The sequence below is a fragment of the Pyxicephalus adspersus genome, chromosome 9, assembly GCF_032062135.1.
Source record: "Pyxicephalus adspersus chromosome 9, UCB_Pads_2.0, whole genome shotgun sequence".
Taxonomy (NCBI): Eukaryota; Metazoa; Chordata; class Amphibia; order Anura; family Pyxicephalidae; genus Pyxicephalus; species Pyxicephalus adspersus.
The window spans coordinates 35364365-35387593 of NC_092866.1; the positions used below are offsets into that span (position 1 = coordinate 35364365).

General features: G+C 37.3%; 1 protein-coding gene across 1 annotated transcript in view; it reads right to left on the reverse strand.

Annotated features, from left to right (window-relative positions):
* The window catches only part of LOC140337640 (pre-mRNA-processing factor 39-like), a 26068-nt gene extending 4298 nt beyond the window's left edge, over positions 1–21770 (reverse strand). Inside the window, exons 1-12 of the mRNA XM_072421398.1 lie at positions 21403–21770; positions 17341–17543; positions 16702–16827; positions 11691–11809; positions 7023–7190; positions 6715–6859; positions 5087–5191; positions 4760–4924; positions 4040–4166; positions 3591–3859; positions 2678–2853; positions 1036–1092 (exon numbers count right to left, since the gene is read on the reverse strand). Coding sequence (XP_072277499.1) covers positions 1036–1092; positions 2678–2853; positions 3591–3859; positions 4040–4166; positions 4760–4924; positions 5087–5191; positions 6715–6859; positions 7023–7190; positions 11691–11809; positions 16702–16827; positions 17341–17514 — 1631 coding nt within the window. The 5' untranslated portion in view covers positions 17515–17543; positions 21403–21770. The remainder of the gene's footprint in view (positions 1–1035; positions 1093–2677; positions 2854–3590; positions 3860–4039; positions 4167–4759; positions 4925–5086; positions 5192–6714; positions 6860–7022; positions 7191–11690; positions 11810–16701; positions 16828–17340; positions 17544–21402) is intronic.
* Between the last annotated feature and the right edge of the window lie 1459 nt (positions 21771–23229).

A 23229-nucleotide genomic window follows, 5' to 3' on the forward strand; every position in this document is an offset into this window, starting at 1 on the left:
AAAAAAAAAAAAACTTTCCTTGGAACTTTCCTTGATGCGTTCCTGCGCCGTCCAGGAAATCTTTTTTTGTCCCGTCATGGAGAAAGCACCGGACGCCATCTTCGGTCTTCTCGCTACATCACCCAATTTTGCACTGCGCAGGTGCAAGATCGGGTGACGTAGCCTGCTGTAATGGGGGGGGGGGGGGAGAGCTGATCGCACTCATCTGTGCATGCAGGAGATTGGCATCTTTTTCCCCTTCATAAAAAAAATGGCCCTTCATGCAAAAAAGGAGCAGCCAGGAGCTCTGCGCCCCTGTGATGATCAAGGCTTAAAGGGGCACTTAAAAAAAATCAGTTACATTTTTACTTTATATATAAGGGTTGTCTAACCTTTTCTGTAAAGTAAAAAAAGCTCTCTTTCCAAGACCTCTATCCTTTCACTTTTCCTTAGTACCTAGTCCCTGCACTCCTATCTTTGACAATTTGAACTTGCCTAAGGACACAACTGCTACTCATGTGGGAGGATATGTTCAGGAAGATCTTGGTCCCCAAGCAAGACATTTTTGGAACCCCCTGGATGGACCCTTTATTGTCGCAGTCCCCATCTCAACTCAATGGTATGGCCAGCAAATAGTCCAGATTTTAATACTACTAAAAATGTATGGTAGAAATAGAAAAACAAATAATCTATAACAAAGTTCCATCCAGCAAAGGTGATCTCTCAAAAGCTAGAAAGGACATTTGAAACCTGATTGATAAAGAATATTGTTTTTTATTAATGAAGTCCATGCCTTAAAGAATGGCAGCTGCCATTAAGTGTAATTTTTTGAGTTGATTTCTATTTAGCAGGGAAAATTTGTTAGTTCTTGCATAATAAGGTAATGACCTTTTACTTCTAGTCTGATTTTACAGTGCCACCATCCCCAAGTTTTTTTTTTACCACTTTCTTGAGGTATTTCAACCACTTGAAGTTTGCTCATATATCAGTTTTCAACTGTGGAGAGTAAGACCAAATAAATCCAACTATCAGATATTATTTATTTCAAACACTTACCCATTATCTGTCTTTCTTTTCAGATAGGTTTGATGTTCTGAGTAGGCATCCATCCAGCTACCAAATAAAAATAAAACAATCATCAAGAAGTCCAAAGCAGAAATATTTCAAAAGTACCAGAGAACTGTTCTGCAGATGGCTAGTAATCAGTATTATGAGAAGGAATTGTTTTAGTGCTGCCACAATGTCCTAGGTGTGTGCATGTTTTGCATTAAAATGCAATGTGGTTACATTAAAAAGGAAAAAAAATATTTGAACATACATCCCATTTTTTAATAAGAAGCTCAAAATTATATTTTTTAGTTTTTAATTTACTTTATTCCCCTGTATGCCTGGAGTTTAGACTGCAGATTTTATAAAAAACTCTTTTAAAGGTCTGTGTCATTGGGATTTCGTACAGTCTATAGGCATGCAGAAGCAGAAAAGGCGGGTCATAGACACTGAATCAAATGAATTCTGAATGATCTCAGAAGTATTTTAAGTTGATGCTAAAAGTTCTCTGCATTTGTCCTTTAAAAGACTGTTTGCAGAGTCCTTTAAAGTGCATAAAGACTCCAAATGTTTTTTTTTCCCCAGAGAGAAAGGAATGGTTAAAATGCTGTTGGTTTTATTTTTGCTGCCTAAGTAGCAAAACTTGAGAAAAATTCTAAAAGTAAAGGAGGTGCCCATTAAAGAGTTGCCCTCAACACTTTTGAAAACTGACTTTTGACAAAAACTGACTTCACTACCAAATACAAAAAAACAAAAAACAAATAGAGATTTACCCTTTTACTAAAATATTCCAAAGTCAACTGTTTACTTAGTAAACACCCATTAATGTGTAAAGTATTTAGATAAACATACTCAAATAATGTTACAACTAAATAATTGGTGTAACATAATTCATGAATACAGATTTTCTGTCAATTTAAATTGTTTGTTTAAATTTAAAGAACGACTATTTAAAAGGCTTTTTTTTTCACATGCTGTCTCCTATATACAATTGTACAGTATGATCTTAAGTTCTCAATCTCAATGGTCCCCTGAGGAAGCCAAAAGGCGAAACGCGTCAGGCACTTAAGACACCTCTGACTTTAGAATATAGGAAAATATTGTAAAAAAACAAGTCAATGTAATAATATATTTTTATTGTCATTTTTGTATTCACAAATATTATGTTAACACTTGACTTAGACTAGTTGGTCTCTGTTAGAATCAGGGCCACATGACTTTGTCCACCAAATAAACACAAACATCACATTGCCTATAAATAGTCTGTCTGTCTATCCTCTCTTGATCATATCTCCAAATATCAGGCTAAGCACATCAAAGAATAAACCACACCCAATTAGAAACCCTTCCTAAATAACCAGTTTAAATTTCATTGAATGATGTTGTATAGTCAATGACATCCGTATTTGCAAAGCTACTGCTTCTATTAGGTAATGTTATTACTTTGAAATATTTTTCTTCAGTGATATAATAAAAAACATCCCCAAGCATACAGTTAATATGCAAGTGACTTTATATTTATTTAAAAGTCATTAACTCATTCACAGATTAAGAAAGAGTTGCCAGATGCTAATGTTGGGCATCTGAATGTGCTCCTGAATCTCAAAAACAGATAATGAGTGGTTGGGACAAATCAGAAAGAATACTGTACCTTGCTAGGCTGCCATATTCTTCTAGATAATCAAGTCGTTTTTCTGACAGGATTCTCTTTGAATCATCGGAGAGTTTACATTTAAGTGCTTGTTCCACACAGACGAGAGGAGCATCTTTAGCATCCTCTGTGAACATCTCAACTTCCAGCAAATTCACATGTAACATGGCATTATCCTAAGATTCATGTCAAAGAACATTTTAATCCATCAGACATTATAATACTGCATCTTGGATAATAAAGATGTGCGAATAGTAGCCCAGGACTGCCAAATACTGCAAGTATAAGTTAAGAGGTATGGTTTTAAATGTTACAAACTTGGGCAGGTTGTAAGTAAAATGTTTCTGACTTCAACAAAAATAAAGATAAAGAAAATGATATTTTGACTTTGGATCAACTTTTTCTGAATAATACAATTTCCATTTGAAGAATAACTTGATGGGGACACAAAGTAGCTGTCAGAGCAGAGTTTTTCTTTAACCCCCCTAGCGGTATTCCTGAGCGGTGAGTTATGCCTAAGAATTATAGCCTACAATGAAAAATACATTTCCATGCAAAAAAATTGTACCGCTTTTTGCGTGGAAATTTGCACGGAATTAGACCGCTAGGGAGGTTAAGGTGCTTGCTCCAGGAATGTCATCCTTACCCTTTTGTTTTTTTTTGAAGAGTCACTGGCTTAGATACAAATCGTATACACGTGCTTGCACAAGATATCACTGTAATGTCTGAATACAGATGAGCAATCCTACATCTACAAACTCCTTCTCCATGGAAAGCACTGCCTGGGCCGGAATAATGTAGCAATCAACTATGATTGGGATATTTGTAAACCAATCATAGATAAATCTGTTGTTTCTACTGCTGATAATTTGACAAAAATGATTACATTTACAAAAGATGTATGCTATCTTACCGGATCCTTTTTAAGGGCTTCTTTAAGTACAGCTTTTGCCTTGTGTGGGTCTCTCTGCAGCTTTAGAATTAGTCGTGAAAGCTTCACAGCATAAAACCCTGCCAACTTGGTTCCTGCACTCATCTGTATAGCCTCCTTTAACAATCTTTCGGCCTCCTGCAGATTACCATTGCGCTTTTCCAGACCAACACGTCTCATACGTACAATAGCTAAACCAGGTATTGTATTTTCCAGGTGACACAAAATGGCATGGGCAGAATCCAAACATCCTGAAAGAAGAAGGCCATAAAAACAAGTAAGGATAATGTCTGTAACGCTGGCACCAGCAATCACTTTTTGATTGAAGTTTGTAAAACAATAGCCAATGTTAGACAGTTGGCTGAACAAATTATTAGATGGCACAAAATGCATTGAACAGAAAGTGATGACCTAATCAATGACCAACTTACCATGCTTCTCTTCAAATGCTGCCCATTGAAGATGGAGACTGTATTTCACTGGTAAATGAATACGACAGGCTCTCTCAAATACAGAACGGGCAGCCTCCACAGAATGACCCTCAATATATTGTGCATACTGCAATAAAAATACTGCTCATTAGTAACATTTTCACAGTCACAGACATTTAAAGAAACCAAGCACTAAATACCAAGAATTATATTAGCCCCTGTTATGAAGATGCAGAGGTTACAATTTCAGAACAAGTAGTGAAATTTTTATCATACTTGTTCCAGGTCAGTAATTCAAAACAACTGTAACCATTAAATATGACTCACAGTAAGCCAAGTAGACCACGGTGACTCCACAGTTCTCTTTGGAGAAGAAGCACGGTTTGTTACAAAGTTATAGCAGCAATAATTTACCTAAATATGATTTTGAGGTCAGGAAAAATATATTTAGACCATGATTTTTTTTTGGTCACATTTTTTCAGTTTTTGCACATTAAAACAGATTTAAATCCCATATAATCACTTGTGCCTGTTACACCCCAAGGGGCACCATCTGCCTCCCTCTAGTTACAATCTTTGGTCATCTTTTAAAATTCCTAAAGTAAAGTTCTTACCCGGAAAACCCTTATCATGTCTGCTCGTTTTATCACCTTGAAAAATATATTGCTAGTTTAACAGCTTCTCTCTCAGAATACCAATACAAAAAAAAACTAGATTTACCGACAGCCAGAATTCCTCATAAAGTGCACAGGTCATCAGACATCGCTCGTACAGTATTACTATGCGTTCATGTTGACCCTGAGACACCTCAAATTGCAGATATTTTCTCCAGTTATTCAGCTGCTTAACATTTATTGGTGTTGCATAGAAATAAAGCCGCTTTATCTAGATGAAAGAATTTGTACAAAGAAAAAGAAAGTTATAAATAAGTATTATGATAGAATAGTTAGAAAAATTACAGGAGAAAAAAATAAGGACATGATGGTAAAAGAGATGTAAAGCGAAGAGTGAAAGAGGGCAAGGCATAGGTGAAAGAAGAAAACTCACCCCTTCTTCAAAGGTCCAGCGCTTTTGAACTTCTTCTTCGTTTAGGAGATACAACTGTTCTCTAACTTTGATTATATATTCCCGAAACTTTGGTATATCAGATTCCTGAAAGAAAAACAACTCAAAAGCTAAAACCATGTATGTATGTCCTAACATCTGATTAAAATAGTATACCAGTGTGCATGTGTCACTTTGATATATTGCCTTGACAGTTTTATGAAATAGTGTATATTTATATTGATATCTGCAAAATGTTACACAATTTTGCCTGTATCACCCTAATTAGCTGTCTTTACAGTATTACAGATAATTATTAGATAGATTTTAAACACTAAAGCTTACTTTTTTATTTAGGCGACTATAGCCACACAGACATAAAATGAGATTACAAGAAAATCAATAAATGCATTTTGTATTACGGGAGAATGTGATTGTAAATGTTACAATTATATATGATCTTCCCAGGATTTTAATACAGACTAATTACTGAAATTTCAGCATGTGCTAATCTACCTTTAAACATGATGAATCTATGAACATATTGACCAGCTCACATTCTGCCTCAGAATGCTTCTCCAGTCAGCTACTAACCTGCCAAAATGTTCTGACATCACCTTTAATTCTGAGGTCTGAATGTGCTCCCAGTGCCTTATCCTATACCACTCCACTACTTCGGCACCAACCACCCTTTTCCTTTACTTTCCCTCTCTGATTAGTTCCCACATTGCATTGGGCTGCTCAGACCTTTCCTTCCATACCCCTAGCTCCAATATGGGTTAACACTTTGTCTTACCCAAGACCAGTTATAGTGAGATAACTGATGAAACAAATGAAATACAGCTGAAGGTAAAAATGTTAAAAATTGCAAGCAGACATGTTCTCTTTGTAGAGGGGATACGCAATGTCCCTTTTGCAATACAAAAATCGTATCTGCCTGTTTGCAATCTTTTATAATATACACTGAGCTGGGCACAGTTCAGTTTATAATCCTAGCACAGATGGATACTGGGAATAAACATTATTCTGGTCTGACTAGTCAAGATGGCCAATGATCCCGAACCCAGAAGTTGACTGGATGAAATTGCTATTGCTATGTAAGGCCAAAAAAGTGTAAAACAGGTTTTACCTTAATTCCATCCAATACTCAAATGCACATTAAACTGGGACATCTTTTCACAATACAGAAGGAAAATAGACATCGATATGATGAAATTTAGTCTTTTTATACAGATGAGACATAAAATATGTTTGGTTTGATTCACTGGCTGATTTAATAAAGCTCTCCAAGGCTGGAGAGGATACACTTTCATCAGTGAAGCTGGGTGATCCAGCAAACCTGGAATAAATCTGGTCCAGGATTCAAAACAGTTGCTAGCAAATGACTTTGAAGAAATCCATTCCAGGTTTGCTGGATCACCCAGCTGATCCCTGAAGACCTGAAAGTTATTTAAAGGGGTTCACCCACGTAAAAAAGGTAATGAAACGATCTATCGTGACTTCCTGGCATGTGGCTAAGTTTGTTCCTGAACTTATGCACTACATAAACTTATCAAAATGCAAGTAATAACTGAAGTGCTCTAGTATAAGGAATCAAAATCATGCTAAAAAATATGGGAGAGAATACACACTGTTATTGGCTCCACAGAGTCATCTACGTCTTCAGCAGCAACCCGATAATCATCATTTTCCAACTGTATTCTTAAGCGGATCCTGCGTCGTTCCTCTGGGTTCAAGATTTCAACAGGGGAATGACTGAATACAAACACTTTAAATCTAGATGGCATAAAAGAAAATAATAATCTTTAGTAGTGTACCTGACACCATACACTTACACACGTTAAATGTTTTGTAATGCAAAATTGAAAATTTTCAGAAACAAAAATAAAAGAATAGACAATGAATGCAAACAATTCTAAGCTTAGGTCATTTTGCTCACCTCCCATATTGTGTTTCATACTGCTGTGTGGGGATTGTAAGTACTTGATCGAACAGTGCAGTAACACCTTTCAGGTTATTTTGCTGGGTCTCAAATTCTATGTAAATCCTCCACAGCTCATCGGAATGAAATTCCTTACCAGCGGCTTGTACAGCCTCCTTAAACGCACTGTAAAAAGGTACAAAATAAAGGCAGATCTCAAATGATCAAAGTATGCCACATCTACTGTATGTTATACTATAGACATAACAGGCTGAAAAAAATCAAATAAAAAGGGGAAATTTATCACAGTCAAAACAAGACTGCAAGTTCCCGATACAGTGGTTTAATATTTGTTATCATCAGGCACATAAATATTTTAAATCTTAGTGACTGTAAACCATACCCTGGTAGCAAAGAGAATGTACAAGTTAGTTCCAACTTTTAAGCAGGACATTACAAAATGTATGATTCAATTAACAATCATCTCAGTTGAAAAATCCATTCCACCTCCATATTTTTAATGTGTTTTTATTAGAAATTTAAATTACAATAGTTTTGATTATCATGACAGTACACAATTAATTTAGACAAGATTTAAATACACAGAAACACACAGAGAAACAATTTCAAGTAATCATTAAAACAATCTTTAAAGGACAGAGAATTTGAACCTTAGGTTATAAAAATCAAAATGAATAGATGTTTGCAGTTCTGGTCTGAAGGAACCTCTTAGCAGTCAGTTTTCAGCTTCTTTTTCTCCCATAGATCTTCAGTATTCAGCAAGTGGGGGAAGAACCCATAGCCATTTTTGTAATAAATTTTGCACATCAGTACAATACTTCAGAAAATGAGCCTATGTGGTGTTTGCTTATGTAATGCTGTAACAGAAGTCTGTATGAAACTGTGAAGTGCTCAGCAAAAAAGGGCGATATGATGTTTCTTTTCCTTATACTAGTCCAGTGTAATAATTGTGTGTCATACCTAAATGCCTGGTATTCTACTTCATATTTCTATAATTTATTAACCTGCTTAAAAGTAAAAAAAAAAAAAAAAAAAAAAAAAAAAGGGTGATTTATGCCAATGGGAGAGCAAAGTGTATAAAGATTAGTAAATTATCCTATAGTGAAGGAAACAAATGACCCCACATAAAGTTGCAAATATCACATAAACCCACGTGGGATGTTTTGTTTTCAGTTTCCTTCAATCATAAGTAAGAAAATGTATAAACTTGTGTATTCCACATTAAAAAAAAAAATAACTCATTGAAAAAAAAAAAAAAAAGGCAAAAACAGTGACATTAGTCAAGATGGCATCTTGTACATCAAAGTGGTAAAAATCAAGCAAACGTGGGTGGTCAGTAGGTCACTAGCTGGATAACCCAACGGTTAACATGCCTGAAAGGTTAATAAAGAGAAGCAACCATAGTGACACATGATTATAATCTTAAAGGGATATCACAGAAAGGAAGACCTACACAAGAAAGTGACACCGGAAGAAAGGAGACCTCAGATTTGAAAGACCATCTTCAGAGATATAAAACTACAAAAGGAACTATATACGTCCTGTGACCAACTGGCCATATGGCGATATATACTACCTTTTGCCATTTTCACTGATCTCATTTTGTTTACTGTTTTTTCAAATAAATTATTTGGAGGTTTTTCTTTTTTTTATGGAACCTATGTGTTTAACCATTTTCTTACTTATTTAATTTATTTAAGAGAACTTAATAAAACATATAACTGTCCATGTGATATTTTAAAATAAAAAAAAAAGAAGGTGGAGTCATGTTATGTTTAGTAGGTTATTAAACTTCTGTAAAACAATGGCAGCTCCTTCTCCTGAGGGCTGCCACTGGTTATATAAATCAGTGTGTTCCCATTTAAGTGGACTTTCTGCCAGGAACACCAATTCCTTTTCAATGAAAATAACATTTACAGCTCAAACCTTTAAAAAATATACTTTTTTATTAAATAGATTAATATATTGAAAATTATTACCCAAACCTCCACACTAATGGTCACTTTAAGGGGTATGTACACACAAATTGACAGGAGGATAACGGAAGACTTGAGGGACCCCAAACAATTATGTCTATTTGAAATTATGGCCCCTGTGGCCACATAATAAAGTGATCATTGTGCTGGCCATTTAGATAATATTAATTCCCAAAATCACACAGTTGAGAAGTGATGGGAGAGAAGTACAGAAGGAATGTGTGAAAAGGCATAAACAGCAGTATGTAATGTGCATTGCAGTCTTGCACATTTATTATTTTATAGGGATGACAAAAAATGCAGTCCACACTCCAAAAACACACTCCACCATGAATTAGGATTTATGGGGAAAAAAACAAGCTAGGCAATGTTGATAAATATTAATGAAATATACTACATCAGTGCTCAACCCAGACATTTTTTAAGCTGGGTGGAAAGAAGTTGTGCGGGTGGAGATATTTGTATTGTGACCCAACTCCTAAGGAACCACCCAAAAACTGCTGGGTGGTTGCTTAAAAGTGCTGGGTGCTGCACCCAGCTAAAAGGGTCTGGGGAGAACACTGTACATGCAGTGTTATAATGCATTATAATTATTTTTTTTATTATTACAAAAGCAAAATTATTACTTTTTACATAAACAAGAATGTTTTTCTACAAGTCAACTATATGAAAACAGTTTATAAACATAGAAAACATATGCAGTTCTCATAAATAGGATTGCCAAAAGCAAGCCTTGTGTTTGTTGGGCAACAATTGACTTGGCATTCAGGGATATATAATATCTTCTGCTTTTATCATATACAACCACAGGTAATTGTTTGGTACCAACTAATAAAATTCCATGTTTTGTTTAATTTTTTTTTCTAAGAAAGGAATTTATTGCATCCGCCTCAGGATGACACATTTTTACAACAGACAATGCACAATCACTATTCATTTATGCATTTAATGAACCAGAAAAATATGGCAAACGTGCAAATGTTCCGACAGCCTGTCAGTATTTAATATTACCTTTGGCTGAAATCAGAGTCTCCAATTGTTTCTTTTACTTAGCCAAGTGTCTTTCTGTGCAAGCTATAATATCTCAAATTTGCAGAATGCTTCCAGACATATTCTTAGACCATTCTAAATGCTCTGCATTTTTCACATCTCTGCAGATTTAAATAAAGAAATCAAGCAAATAAATAGTAACTGTGCAATTAAATGTGCAAAAACATGTCACACTCATTTTTTCCCCAACAAAACAGTTTTAATCAGGGGCGGACAATTTTACATATTACAATAAATACAATCACTAAAATGTAGTATTTATCACGTGCCATTTACTGCAAGTTAAAAAGCTGCTGGTCAATTAAATTGAAAAATCACATATGCCTAAGATCCTTAAATGAAGAAATGTGCTACCTACAGATTAGGGAAACACACATTGAATGATTGCAAAATACAATTAAAAAAGTATGAACAATTAAAAACATATTTATATTTAACCCGTTTCTTTGACACTGTTAACTTCAAAATTAAAAAGTAACCGGACTACAAAAAAGAAAACTGGACTACACACATAGGATTGGGAAGTTCTTTTATCAGAAGTGTCATAGGAATAGGTGTCTGTAGTGTTATTAGAAGCAGAAATATGTTTATTTTACTGATTGGTATATCTCCCCAGTAGTCAAAAATAGCTCTGCACCTGTTTGAAGTGAATACATGTCAGATGTTACAATAAACATCAAAATCAGTTTCATGAACCTCTTAAGCATATCATGGTAACGTATTTACAAATCAAAAAAACATTTTTAATACTGCTGGATAAATCAGTTAAAGCTTTTCAACAGAAATACTTAATTCATGCTGCAACGTTCACCTTTTCCCTCCTTCACTCATACACCGAACATACACACACAATCAAACTATTATCATCCAATAAATAAAATAAATGCACACTTAAGCCAAGTTTTACACTTTGCCAAGCCAATCTGGTATTTTCAAAGGTCTGTAAAACACCCATTTAGTTTTTGTAAGCTTTGTAAAGACATTTTCACCGAGGACTTGTGACAGAGAAGAGGTAGAATAGGAGAAAAGGCCCATAAATGTCTTGCACATGAAACAGCCACACAGACTCACAAAGAGCCTATATATTTTTAATCCGTTTTTTTGAGTACTTTAGGCATTTTTAGGCATTTATGGGCATTTGCTGTCCATTTGTTCTCTTTGCAGCCCAAATAATGTGTACTGGCACACTGGAATGAATGGCAATTTCAAACATGTGCCTTTAAATGTTGCACTTTAACATCAGGAAATAGTCCTTGTAAACCACTAATTTACAGTAAGGCTAGCTCCAGACTAGTGCTTTTTACAAGCAATTTTTTGAACTTTTACTGCTTGCAAATGCCTAAAGCCGATTGCAAATAGTGGTTATCATTAAAACAAATTAGCTCATATTTTATCTTTTTAATTGCAGACTTTTTCAGGCAGTTGTTCAGACACTTAATGGTAGGTCCAGGAAACCATCCCTAGCCACAAACCAATTTCCTTCAACTTGACCTGAACTGCTTGCAACCTCTGTAAGTACATCAGAAACACCGTTACAAGCAGATATTGTCCTTCTGGCATACTAGCAGATTATTTCACAGATTTCCCACAATACTCAAGTAAGACTTAAATGACATAAAAGAAAACAGCTCACTCTTACCCTCGTAACGTGTCAACAGATTTTGTCAGAGACATGTTCATAGATTTCTTCAGGTACTGAATATAGTTGATCCACATGATAACATTAAGTGGGTTACACTTCACGGCACGGGCAAATATCTGCACAGAGTAACAATATTATATAATATTTCATAGGTAAAATGTGAGTGCTGGTGATTAGTGGTAACGTAATATGTCTCGTTTTTGAGTTTTTTTACTTCTTACAACATTCCCTTTTGGAAGCCACACTTGTGGGGAAAAAAGATACCTATATTGGGTTAAATAAACTGTCACAATAATTAAAAGAACAATTGAAAATCAAAAAAAAAAACCAAAATCAGAGAATTATCACATGCTACTGTTAATAAGAGAAAAGGATTTATGAATATTGTAGTAGGGGATAAAAAAAAGACAGACCTCAGCACAATAATTTGATGCTTCTAATTCTCAATGTTGTAATACGAGAACATTAGATACTTTTGATTCAGTATTCATAAATCTTTGCAGGTCAGCTTTAATGATGCGGTATAACTCATCAGTTGGCATACTTTGTCCTGACTCTGCAGTTTCTCAGATAGATCTCAGATAGATATCAATACATCAATCATGTTCACAATATGCAACACCTCTACAAGAAGCTGCAATGATATTTCTATAAACGTTATATTATACTTTAAAGTTCGTAGTTCAAGTAATGCCAGAAAGCAAACACACAGATCAGGAAAGTATGCAACATCCCCAGAACCAGTCATTTATGGAATAATGAGACTAGAAAGAATGACCTGGTCCCACTGGTGGTCACATACAACTCATGTCTAAAAAAGAATTCCAGAATTCTAGCCCCTTCAACACAAAAGCAAGATTCTAAGAAATATTCCTAGACTAATCTCCTAACAGCATATTGACAACCAACCAAACTAAGACCACTTATCATGAGAAGTTCCCTGAACAGCCCAATACTAAACAGAACATCTCCCTCATGTAGAAGAGATGTGAAAACTATGTACATATTTGCACTACTGATGGGTCCCAGTACCAGGATCACAAGAGGAGCAAATCCAAAAATGATGGTACCAAAAAGAGAACTTCAAATCAATAGAAACTGGGATTTTATGCAACACTACCATGTTAATTGAAAAGTTAAAAGATTGAAAGACTTCTAGGTTTTTAAAAGATTTCCCCCCCCCCCCCAAGTGACAAGACATTAGTATTTGGATTTTTTATCTCCTGGTCATAAACCCAATAATACTCTTTAGCTATAATAGATCCCATTTACAAAAATTCTGACTATTCACACGTGTTAGAAAAGGTAATTCCTTTTTATTATGGTCATATTTTATAGATTGTTAGATATATGGCCAGCTCAGAAGGAGTTGTGCATGGACTTATCACTGAGAAATCTTGGAGGTTTGCATTTTAATAACTCAAGTTAACCAACAAAGGGTATCACTTGACTTTCTGCAATAATCAATGACAAACACAGTACAGGACTCTACTACAGGACATACAATAGAGGAGAAGTAGGACTGGAGCACTGTAGGACTTTAGGAGTGCAGTTATTCTTCCCATCCTTCCTTGGAGGTAAACTAACCAATACGCTGATACATACATAACAAGATCTCACAGCAAAGTTCTGTTGTTTGATTACATACAGCACCAAAGTCTTCCCTATCCAGGTCATGCCTGCCAATTACAGCTCCAAAGACATTCTATATAGGGCTGTATCTGGGCTCAGATAGCAGCCTCATACAAGTATATGGGGCTGCGATGAATATGACCAGGACTGGGAAGAATGTGGCACAAACAATGGAACTGATGCTTAAAACCTCCTGCAAAAACAGTTAACATTTAAACTTTTTTGCTCTTTTTTCTCAGGCCGTTAGGAGCGGCATTTTTTCAGATGCTACATGCATCTTCCAGTGGCAGATTTCCTCCTCTGCCAGCTCTACAGACCAACTTGAAACTGTATGTCATTGCCTATTCTGGTGTGCTTTTTTCAAACTGCTTCTATTAAAAGCAAACAAAAAGCACCACTTTGCAAGGCTTTTACAGCTGCTTGCAAACTCCTACACAAGCGTCTGCAAACACCTGAAAAAGCTTAGCATTTACTGCCTGTTACTGCTTCTCAATGAGAGTAGGCACCTGGCACCTGGATGCAGTAAGCTGCAATTTTTCACTTCCAATGTGAACCTTTTTCATACTAAAACAAACATTTTTTTTCATAACCAGGTTTATACAGCCATCATTTTGGTATCTTATTTCCCATATTTTGACAGGGCTTCCAGATTAAAAATGTCCATTCACATCAGTAACGGCCTCAAAAAGAGGTTACAGTCTTAAGTTATCTTAAGTTAAGTTGCACACGTTCCAAATACACAAACTAGGAAATGCTTTGCCAGGCATCAAATGAGTTCCCAATATTTATTTGTAATATAAAAAGATATGAATCATTCAGAAGAATCATACACAAACACAAGGTAAACAAATGACAAGCAGAACTTTTCACAGGTGGAAATCACATTTAGCATCAAACCATCATGGCACCCATATAGCAGACAGGCATACACAGACACAGTATGGACAATAAATAGAGGAACACGCACATAACAGAAAACCAGGGCACGCTCACACTAGCATCTTTTGCAAGCAGTTTTAGGTATTTTAACCACACTTAGCTGATCCCTAAAAATGGTTAACATGTAGCACAGTTTTTCAGACACTACATGCAGCTTCCAAGGTCAGTTTTCCTCTCCAACCACTCCACAAACTGAAACTGGAACCTATATAGGTCCTTGCAACCATTCTTTGGTTTCAGGTATTCTAGAGGACTGGAAATAGCTTTTAACCACTAGTCTGCACATGCTCTGAATTTCACAAAGAAAATGGTGAGAACAAAAACTCACATACTTTTACAACACTCTTATCATGTTTTCTTATTTTCAGCTGATCATTCATAGACACCGAGAAAACTATGCACTTCATTAGGTCCCTAAAACTTAGCTTCTAGTACTTTTGTGTTTGTTTCTACATGTCTGTCACTATAGGTGGACACAGCATTAATGTAATTTCTTCAATGTAAGAGTGATTGGAATGTTAACAAGCCCAGAGAAAGGAAACCCAATAGGCAGATAAATATAGCTGGGTAAAATTTTAGGTTGTAAAAGGAATGGAAACAAGGGATCTGCCAATGCTGACTATGTAATTGCCCATTGCTTGACTGTCTTAAGCATCAGTACTGACCCGGTACACTATGCAGTAAGTGAAATCAGTACTCCTAATCCACAAACATTTTCCTGGGCTAGAGAAATTTTATACCTCCTATTCTCTATGACAGTCATATTGGCATTGGCAACCCACACCTGGAGGTGGTACTATTTGACAAAGTAAATATACATTCTTCTGGTGGCTTTTTGTTTCTGTTGCAAAACAAAAAGCCACAGACACACATGGAAGATCGCCTTGGATCCAGCAGTGTAGATAATTTCGCCCATCCCTGCATTGATGACAGGTCCTGTATCTATCATTGCTGTAGAGTGACAACACAAGGTAAATATGTGCCATAATCGTCAAGTATGCTTTGTATACTTGTTAATTATGGCAGAAGCTCAACCACAACAACAAGTTTAATTCTACTTTAATACAGTTTTTGGTTAAGGACGTGGGTTGCTGCTGTAGTATTTTGAGTTGAATGTAAAAGTTTCACAATAAGTAGAGTCTTGTGAAAACTGGAATTTTATGTGACACATTTTTAATGCAATGTTTGATCTTCAATAAGAAGTATTTTTATTCAAGCTTTTGAACAAAGATCTCATCTCTACTAAGTGGCAACTGTGTCTGGACTTTCTATCTCCTGGTTTTGAACCCAACAACACTCTGAAGTGCAAGGGCAGATTTAAACTTGGATAAGCTCTTCAATGCACAAACTTTTATCCCCCTTTTCTCTTGAGGGTATACACCATGATGCTCCATCATATGCATTTAAAGCATAATATCCAGGTCTTGGTGCAAGAGTTGCAGGATTAACAATCCATTGTGCAGTGTGTAGGTAAACGGACATGAAATCAATACAATGCAGTTAACATAGCCCAATAAAAGGTTTATATCATCAGTTTTAGATGTGGTTTAGATATTTTCTAAAGCAATTTCTGATGGAAAAAGCCTTTATTTTACCACTCTATAAACAAATGCCAAAGCATTTAAAAAGCTTTAGTAATGTGCAGCCCGTTTTTAACACATTTTAAATTGAAGCCTAAAGCTGCGTACACACCTGCAATTTTTCTCGTTGGAAAGGATCTTTCACGATCCTTTCCAACGAGAAAAGACTGCACGATGCATGAACGATGCTGTACATACAGCACCGTTCATGCTCTATGGAGAGGGGAGGGGGAGAGCGACGGAGCGGCACCCTGCTGCGCGCTCTCCCCTTCCCTTTCATTAGGATCGGTCGTCGTCCATCGTCCATGGATCCGCCAGGACGGTCGTCGGACGATTGACGACGACCGACTGTACACACGGCAGATTTTCGCCCGATAATTGGGCGAGAAAAATTTGCCGTGTGTACGCAGCTTTAATGAGTACATGCTTATGTTCTCAATCTATATTGTCATGAACTTTGCTACATATTCCAACTCAAAGACTTGATAAGATAAAGTATTTAAAATATTACCCATTTTGTGGTCTCATCTGAACCAATGCGTTATGTTACAATATTAGAAAGTGCCTATAAATGTCTGGCAATGCCCATTATTAAAAAGCATTTTACTGCAAGCATGGCATGATTTATTTGTGTGATTAGGACTGGCCCCAAGAACAAGGGCCAATCACAACACCCATATGAGGCTTAAGTAGCTGCTATAAATCAATAAAAGTAATCTGTATCAAAAGTAAAGCCTCACAGTAACTAAACAATGTTCCCTATAAGTACAACTAAACTATAAAAATCTGTCTTGGCTTAATTTAATTTTGTGTGATGCACGAAATGACCTGCGTTTATTATGCCAGTCACAACAAACCTTTTCTGTCTCTTCTTTATTGCCAAGATGCTGCACTAGGTCAGCATACTTCTTCCAGTATATGTGACAAAGTGGAAAACGTTCAAGGAATTTGTCATAGGCTTTCATACATGCTGCCAGGTGTTTCTGTGAAAGAAAATAAAAGATGGCTTTTATAACAACTGCTCATTGCACTTTAGAACAATCAAAACAAAGATTCAAATGTGTACAGATAAATATTAGTATATCACATAGAAGATGCAATGATAGATGAAGCTTTTAATTAAGATTTCTTCATAAACACAAGCCAAAAATATTTCATGAGTCTTTAGTTGTTACCACTGTCATGAGGGTAGATAATGGCGTGATAAGGAGTGACCTTTAAAGAATAAAACAATATTTAGTTACATTGCTAGTCAACACAAACCTCAAAAACTTCATGTGCAAGGTCCATTGTGGGCAAGACAACATAACAGAATGGCTGGCCCACATTAGATTGCTAACTGCAATGGTGACTCAGAGGTTAGCACTCTGGCCTTTGCAGTGCTAGGTCCCAAGTTCAAATCTCAGCCAGGACACTATGTGCAAGGAGGTTGTAGGTTACATCCCTTCATATTGTAATAAAGTCAGCAGTGTTACAAAATGCTTTTAAGCCTTTACCTCACTTTCTGCATATGATACCAGTTTAGTCCAAGCACTGAAATTATGTGGCTTCTCAATAGCTGCTTTCCAGTAGTTGTTAAACTCAGGAGGCATGTCACTTCCTACATGACAGGAGTCCTCCTCATCGCTCTCAGAACAGTCTTCCATTGTTGTCAGAACATCACCGTCCATGTCGAAGAGATTAGGCGTGGGAGATTTCACTGGAGATAAAGACAACAACTTTACATACAGCAAATTAACATTAAATTTTGCATTTCCATCATTAGACCCTGCATTATGCCAGTGAAAAAAAAACACCTAATATCCCAGGCACCTCCAGGTCTGCAAACGCCTGACTATCACCAGCAAATAAAACAACTGGGCAGAATAGAACATTTTCAGGTGTTTATTGTGGGTCTGTGTAGCATGGTCATAGAATAATAAACAAATGAGGAAGTAGCTTCAGCAAGTCAAATAGAATTCAGATGCAAAATGATGCAGGGCTGGAATTTTTAGATTTCTATATACACAGAAAACAAGTGGGTAATACATTTTATAACGAATGACTCCAACAACTGTTAATATAAGAAATATTGGATTGTTTAGTGAATTCAGGAAAGGGATTTCTTTCCCTTCTTGAACAAAACTTAACCATTCTTTCAAATGTGTATTTTTTGCCTTCCTTTATATCAACTATGCCCATAGTTTCCTATGTATATCTTAAAAATGGAGTACTTTTTCAACCTAGCTATATACCAATCTTAAAGCAAAACTAAACTTAAAATTAACAAAAATTGTGAGCCTGCAGGTTCTTTATTACAGAAGGAAGCAGGCTATGTCTCTTCTGCAATAAAATAAATGTAATGCCTGTTCCGTATTCTCACTCATCCAACTCAACTTTCTTTACTCCTGCAACTTCACCCAGTCCCTTTTCAGTTTATGGATCTTTGGCCATCATGATCGGCCAGGCAAGGTATGCTGGGATGGTACACTAAGGGGTACATTCACAACTCAAAGTACATTACAAAACCAGATAGACAGGTAAGTTTGTTTTATTGCAGGGGTCATAGTCTGTTCACAAGTTTTTAAAGATTAAGTTTAGTCCCATTTTAGGAACTGAAGGAAAATCTAAATAAAAAGCTGAATGAATACAAGTATAATTCATTATAAATATACCCACTATTTAACAAATGTATTTGTGAATTTGCTTTCTCTAATTATTTTTTACACACGTTTGTACAAAAATATAACATAAGCAATTTACAGATCGCTAGGGGAAGTGTTTACAAACACACCCCTATAATTGAAACCAGCAATGCTAACGCTTAAGACAGTATACCAAGTCATTTAAACTTCTGGGTATCAGAAAACCAACCTCCAAAGAGGGAATGGCTTTATCACAGACTATTTCTCTCCCCATATTCTTCCTGACAGATTTTGATTTTTTGCATTTCGGTAGTGTCCTTGTAATTACAGTACAGAGGTGGTCCCTGCAGCCTACTCGAGTTGCACATGTAGCCCTTATCTTCCAGGATGGCACATCTATACATATCATCACAAACTTTGTTGTGTCACCCAGCACTCGAGTCTCAAGAACATGGAGCAGATACACAATGAGAGCTGGACAGTGCCATAGATAGGCAAAAACACAGAATTTGGACTGGTATCTGCAGCTTTGTGTGAGGAGGAACAGGAGGTGTACTGCCACAGTGCTAAAGGATGTGGGGTACTGGTGTGCATTTTTCTGACTAAACTGCCACTGACACCTCATCCTCCCAGATGAGAGCAAGGTTATGTTCAGCACAAGTGACAGACGTTTTGCTGGCTGCAACATTGTCCAGCATGACTGTTGGGTCAATAATGGTCTGGGAAAAGAGGATATACTTGGGAGGGTTTCTCTTACCTTCACATGTTAGCTAATGGTACCCTGACTGCTGGTAGGTACCAGGATCAAATCCTCAGACCCATTCTCAGACTTTACACTGATGCAATGGGACTGGAGTTCCTCTTAGTGCAAGACAATGCCTGGCCTCATAAGGCTAGAATGTGTAGGCAGTTTTTGAATTACAAAGGCACTGATACCATTACCTGGCCCCCACATTCCTGATTACAATAGAGACTTGCTATGATATTGTATGTATAAGTGCATCTCACTCTCATGTAGTGACATAGATTGTCCCTGAGCTCACTGATGCCTTAATTGAGGTTTGGCAGGCAATCCCCTGGGTCCCATTTGCCATCTTATCGGATGCACATCAAGACATTTTTTTGGAGGGAGAACCATACACACACTACTGAGCCACAATATTCAAGAATTTCACACAAGGTCAATCTTTCTGTTAGTTCACGTTTTATCTTTAATCTGAGTTAAAAGCTAGCCCTCAGTGGGATAAACATTTTAGTTTCCATTGACCATTCTTACATCATTTTGTTGTCCATGAATTACACAATGTATATCAATAACGATTTTCAACTTATTTCAGTTGAGATCAGATAACTGATTTCAGTGCTTCCTTAATATTTTGGAGCAGACTGCTGATTTGAGAAGAGACAAGGTATTATTATTATTACACAGTATCTATATAGCGCCATCATATTACGCAGCACTGTACAAAGTCGATAGTCATGTCACTAACTGTCCCTCAAAGGAGCCCACAATCTAATGTTCCTACCATAGTCATATGACATTAATGTAGTCTAAGGTAAATTTTTGAGGGAAAGCCAATTAACCTTACTGCATGTTTTTGGGATGTGGGAAGAAACCCACGCAGACACGGGGAGAACGTGCAAACTCAATGCAGATAGTGTCCTGGCCGAGATTCGAACCTGGGACCTAGCGCTGCAAAGGCAAGAGTGCTACCTCTGAGCCACCATGCTGCCCCAAGTTCCCTTTAACTGCATACATTTCAGGCAAGGCAAGGCAGAACTAAACCCACAATACCCACCTAGCTGTTATATCACAGGGCACTCCCATTTTCCTTCTTCATTTCTTTCTGAAGAACATCTTTGGCCATCTTGATTGGCTTGGTAGGGATGTTGTAACACTTACGCGCCACTTATTCTTAGCATGCGCAAGGGAAGCCAGGATGGATAGGTTACAACCAACACTAAGCTGTGCATTCAGCAAAATTTGACAGCTGGGCAGCGATCAGGCAGTAGAAGCAGTTATTACGGAAGTGACATCGCCTGTCTATTTATGCTTTAACCAATTATCTGATCACCAATGTACAAAGTCAGACTTTAATTCTATGTTAATGATTCACAATAATGAAGCAGTGTAGTTGGCATGACAACTGGGAAAATATCAGCAATGACTGCCACCAAATTTTCTATGACTGGTTTCAATTTATTACCAGACCTGAAGTACCAAGCTCTGTCTGGATGAACAAAACCTCCAGACCTCTGTGTTCACACTCTACGAATTCCCTAAAGTGTAAACAGAGCTGCTGATCCCTTAAAGCGGACTCATCATAGCATTTTTACATTATAATAGAGGGTGGCAGTCTGAGTATGCCCAACATCGAGCATGCGTCATCAGGGGTGCTCCTCCATTATATAAAAAAAAAAGCTTCATCGTGAGAATAAATTTGCAGTAAGACACATTGCCTGATCTTACACAGAGTGAGTTTGAGTGACATAAAGAACTTTTGTTTACTGTTTTCTACATTTGTTGTCCTGTCCAGCCACTTTCCTCCCATGAAAACATTAGACTAAAACAAATAAAACAAACACGGCAATAAACAGCATTGTGCTTACAATTGTCTAAATTTATTTATTCTTAATAAAATTGATAGGGAGAGAGAGATAGCTAAAGTATTTTCCATGGAAGGTTGGCTTTGTTGCTCCAATGTCTGAGCTCCATGCAGACAGTATGCAGGGGTGCTCAGCATGCTGGGTTTGCTCCTGGAGGGCCATTTTGGGACTCGTAGCCTCTCATATGAGGGGAAAAGCCACATTAACCCCTTATGGGACCACCACATGCACCCATATTTCCCGCCATTCGAACACCCAGAGCGCCACAAATACAATGTCCGGTAACACGATAATCTCAAATGATCAGCATAATAAATACAAACATACCTTCTGGGATTGAAGGAGAAAAGCTTCCCTATGCCGCCATCTGTACCATTACGTCATACATCTGCGACTGCAAATCGTCCCTTCGTTCCTGGAGCCAGTCGGTTGTTGGTTGCCTTCATCTTCTTATTATGAGGACGAGGGTTGTGTAGTAGTGACATGTAAGAGACTTCCCCTCAGACTGTAGATCGGGTACCCGAGAATTGCTCAGCATTGTCTGCTGCCCATCCTGATACGTCTGTTATATGGGAACTGATACTGATACTCCTGCTGTCAGGAATAAATGTGGCACAGAATATATCACATGTTGTCACCCTAATGTGTGGTATCCCCATCTCTGTCATAGGGTTACCTGTCTGCACTTTTTTATTAAAGCAGAAAAAAAATAAATAATGAAGGCAGATCCATTGCTGAAGGGAAAGGTGATGTCTCCTGTGCAAAAAAATAAACTTACCTGCCTGATCACAGTTCTTTAAATTAACTTACCTGTCCTCAGTCCATCTTCTCCTGTTCCTGGTTTCCTAATATTTGGCCCTCTGGCTGGGCTGTGATGGTACATGAGTTCAATGTTGAGAAAACAGGAGCACAGCTTGGAGATTTTTTTTTTAAAAAAAGTAGATATCAAACATACAAGAATAAATTGCAGAAGGGACATCGACTGTTCCTTTCTGCAATAAACAAATTTTGCAAGCGGAACTATAGTTTCACTTTAAAGCAAACCAACACACCAGGAGGCTTCTGGCTACTTTTTCTTTATTGGGGAAAAATGAAATGTCAGATCTCACATATGCACATCGAGATCGGCACTCTATTTTTAACAGTCTGCCGCAGGCTATTTCACACCTTCTCGTGCCTGCGCAGTGCAAGATCGGGTGATGTAGGAAGAAGGGCAAAGAACATGGCAGCGCCCAACACTTCTGTGCCAAATCGAAGGAGGTTTCCAGGACGACAGAACCCAGACCCAATCTAAAAAACCTCTAGAGGGAGCAACGGATCTGCAAAGGTAAAGGTGAGTGACATTTTTTTTAATTAACTTTCGCTTTAAGAGGGCTTTATTTCTACTTTACAGTGGAACCATCAGTAAAAAAAATAAAACATTTACTAGTGGAAAGCCGCTAATCCTCTGCTATCCTAGTCCAGTTAGTCCCACCTTCCTTCTTAATTCTGGCGCAGACTGCACACCAGGCGTTGCCATTTTCTTCCTCTTTTTCCTACATAACCCAATCTTGCACTGCACAGGTACAAGGTCGGGTGATGTGCCTTCCAGGAAAAAAAAAGTGCCAATCTCACTGCACATGCATGCGATCATTTCAGCTTGAGCTTCTGATCTCTGTAAAAACAGGCTGTTACGGAAATGAAGCATGTGTAAAGCCAGCAAAGAATTTTCCCCGCCATTTGGCCTGTTACCACTGTAGTGTTGCTGTTGCCTATTATGTTATTACTAGACACCTGACCAGACATTTTGTTTGCCCTACGCAGGGTAAGTTTATCCCTCCAAACACATCCCCCCCGCCAACTACCGGTAGAGAGCCTATGGTTGATGCTGCTTCAATGTCATACCGTTTGCAAAGCTTTACACTCCTCTTGGAATTCCCTTTTTACATGGTATCTGCTGTGTGCTAATTACAACAGAAGAAATACACCGGGTCTTGCCCTAGATACCTCACAAAATGGCATAGAAACCTAGATTATAATATTACAGACTCAGATTAGCAGAAAGCCTTTGACTTAACCCATAACGTGTCTGTCTGCAGCTACGCTCAAGAGAAAAACATTTAGGATTAGTTCTAGATGGTATAGGTAACCGTTCACCTTGCACTATTTCCAGCT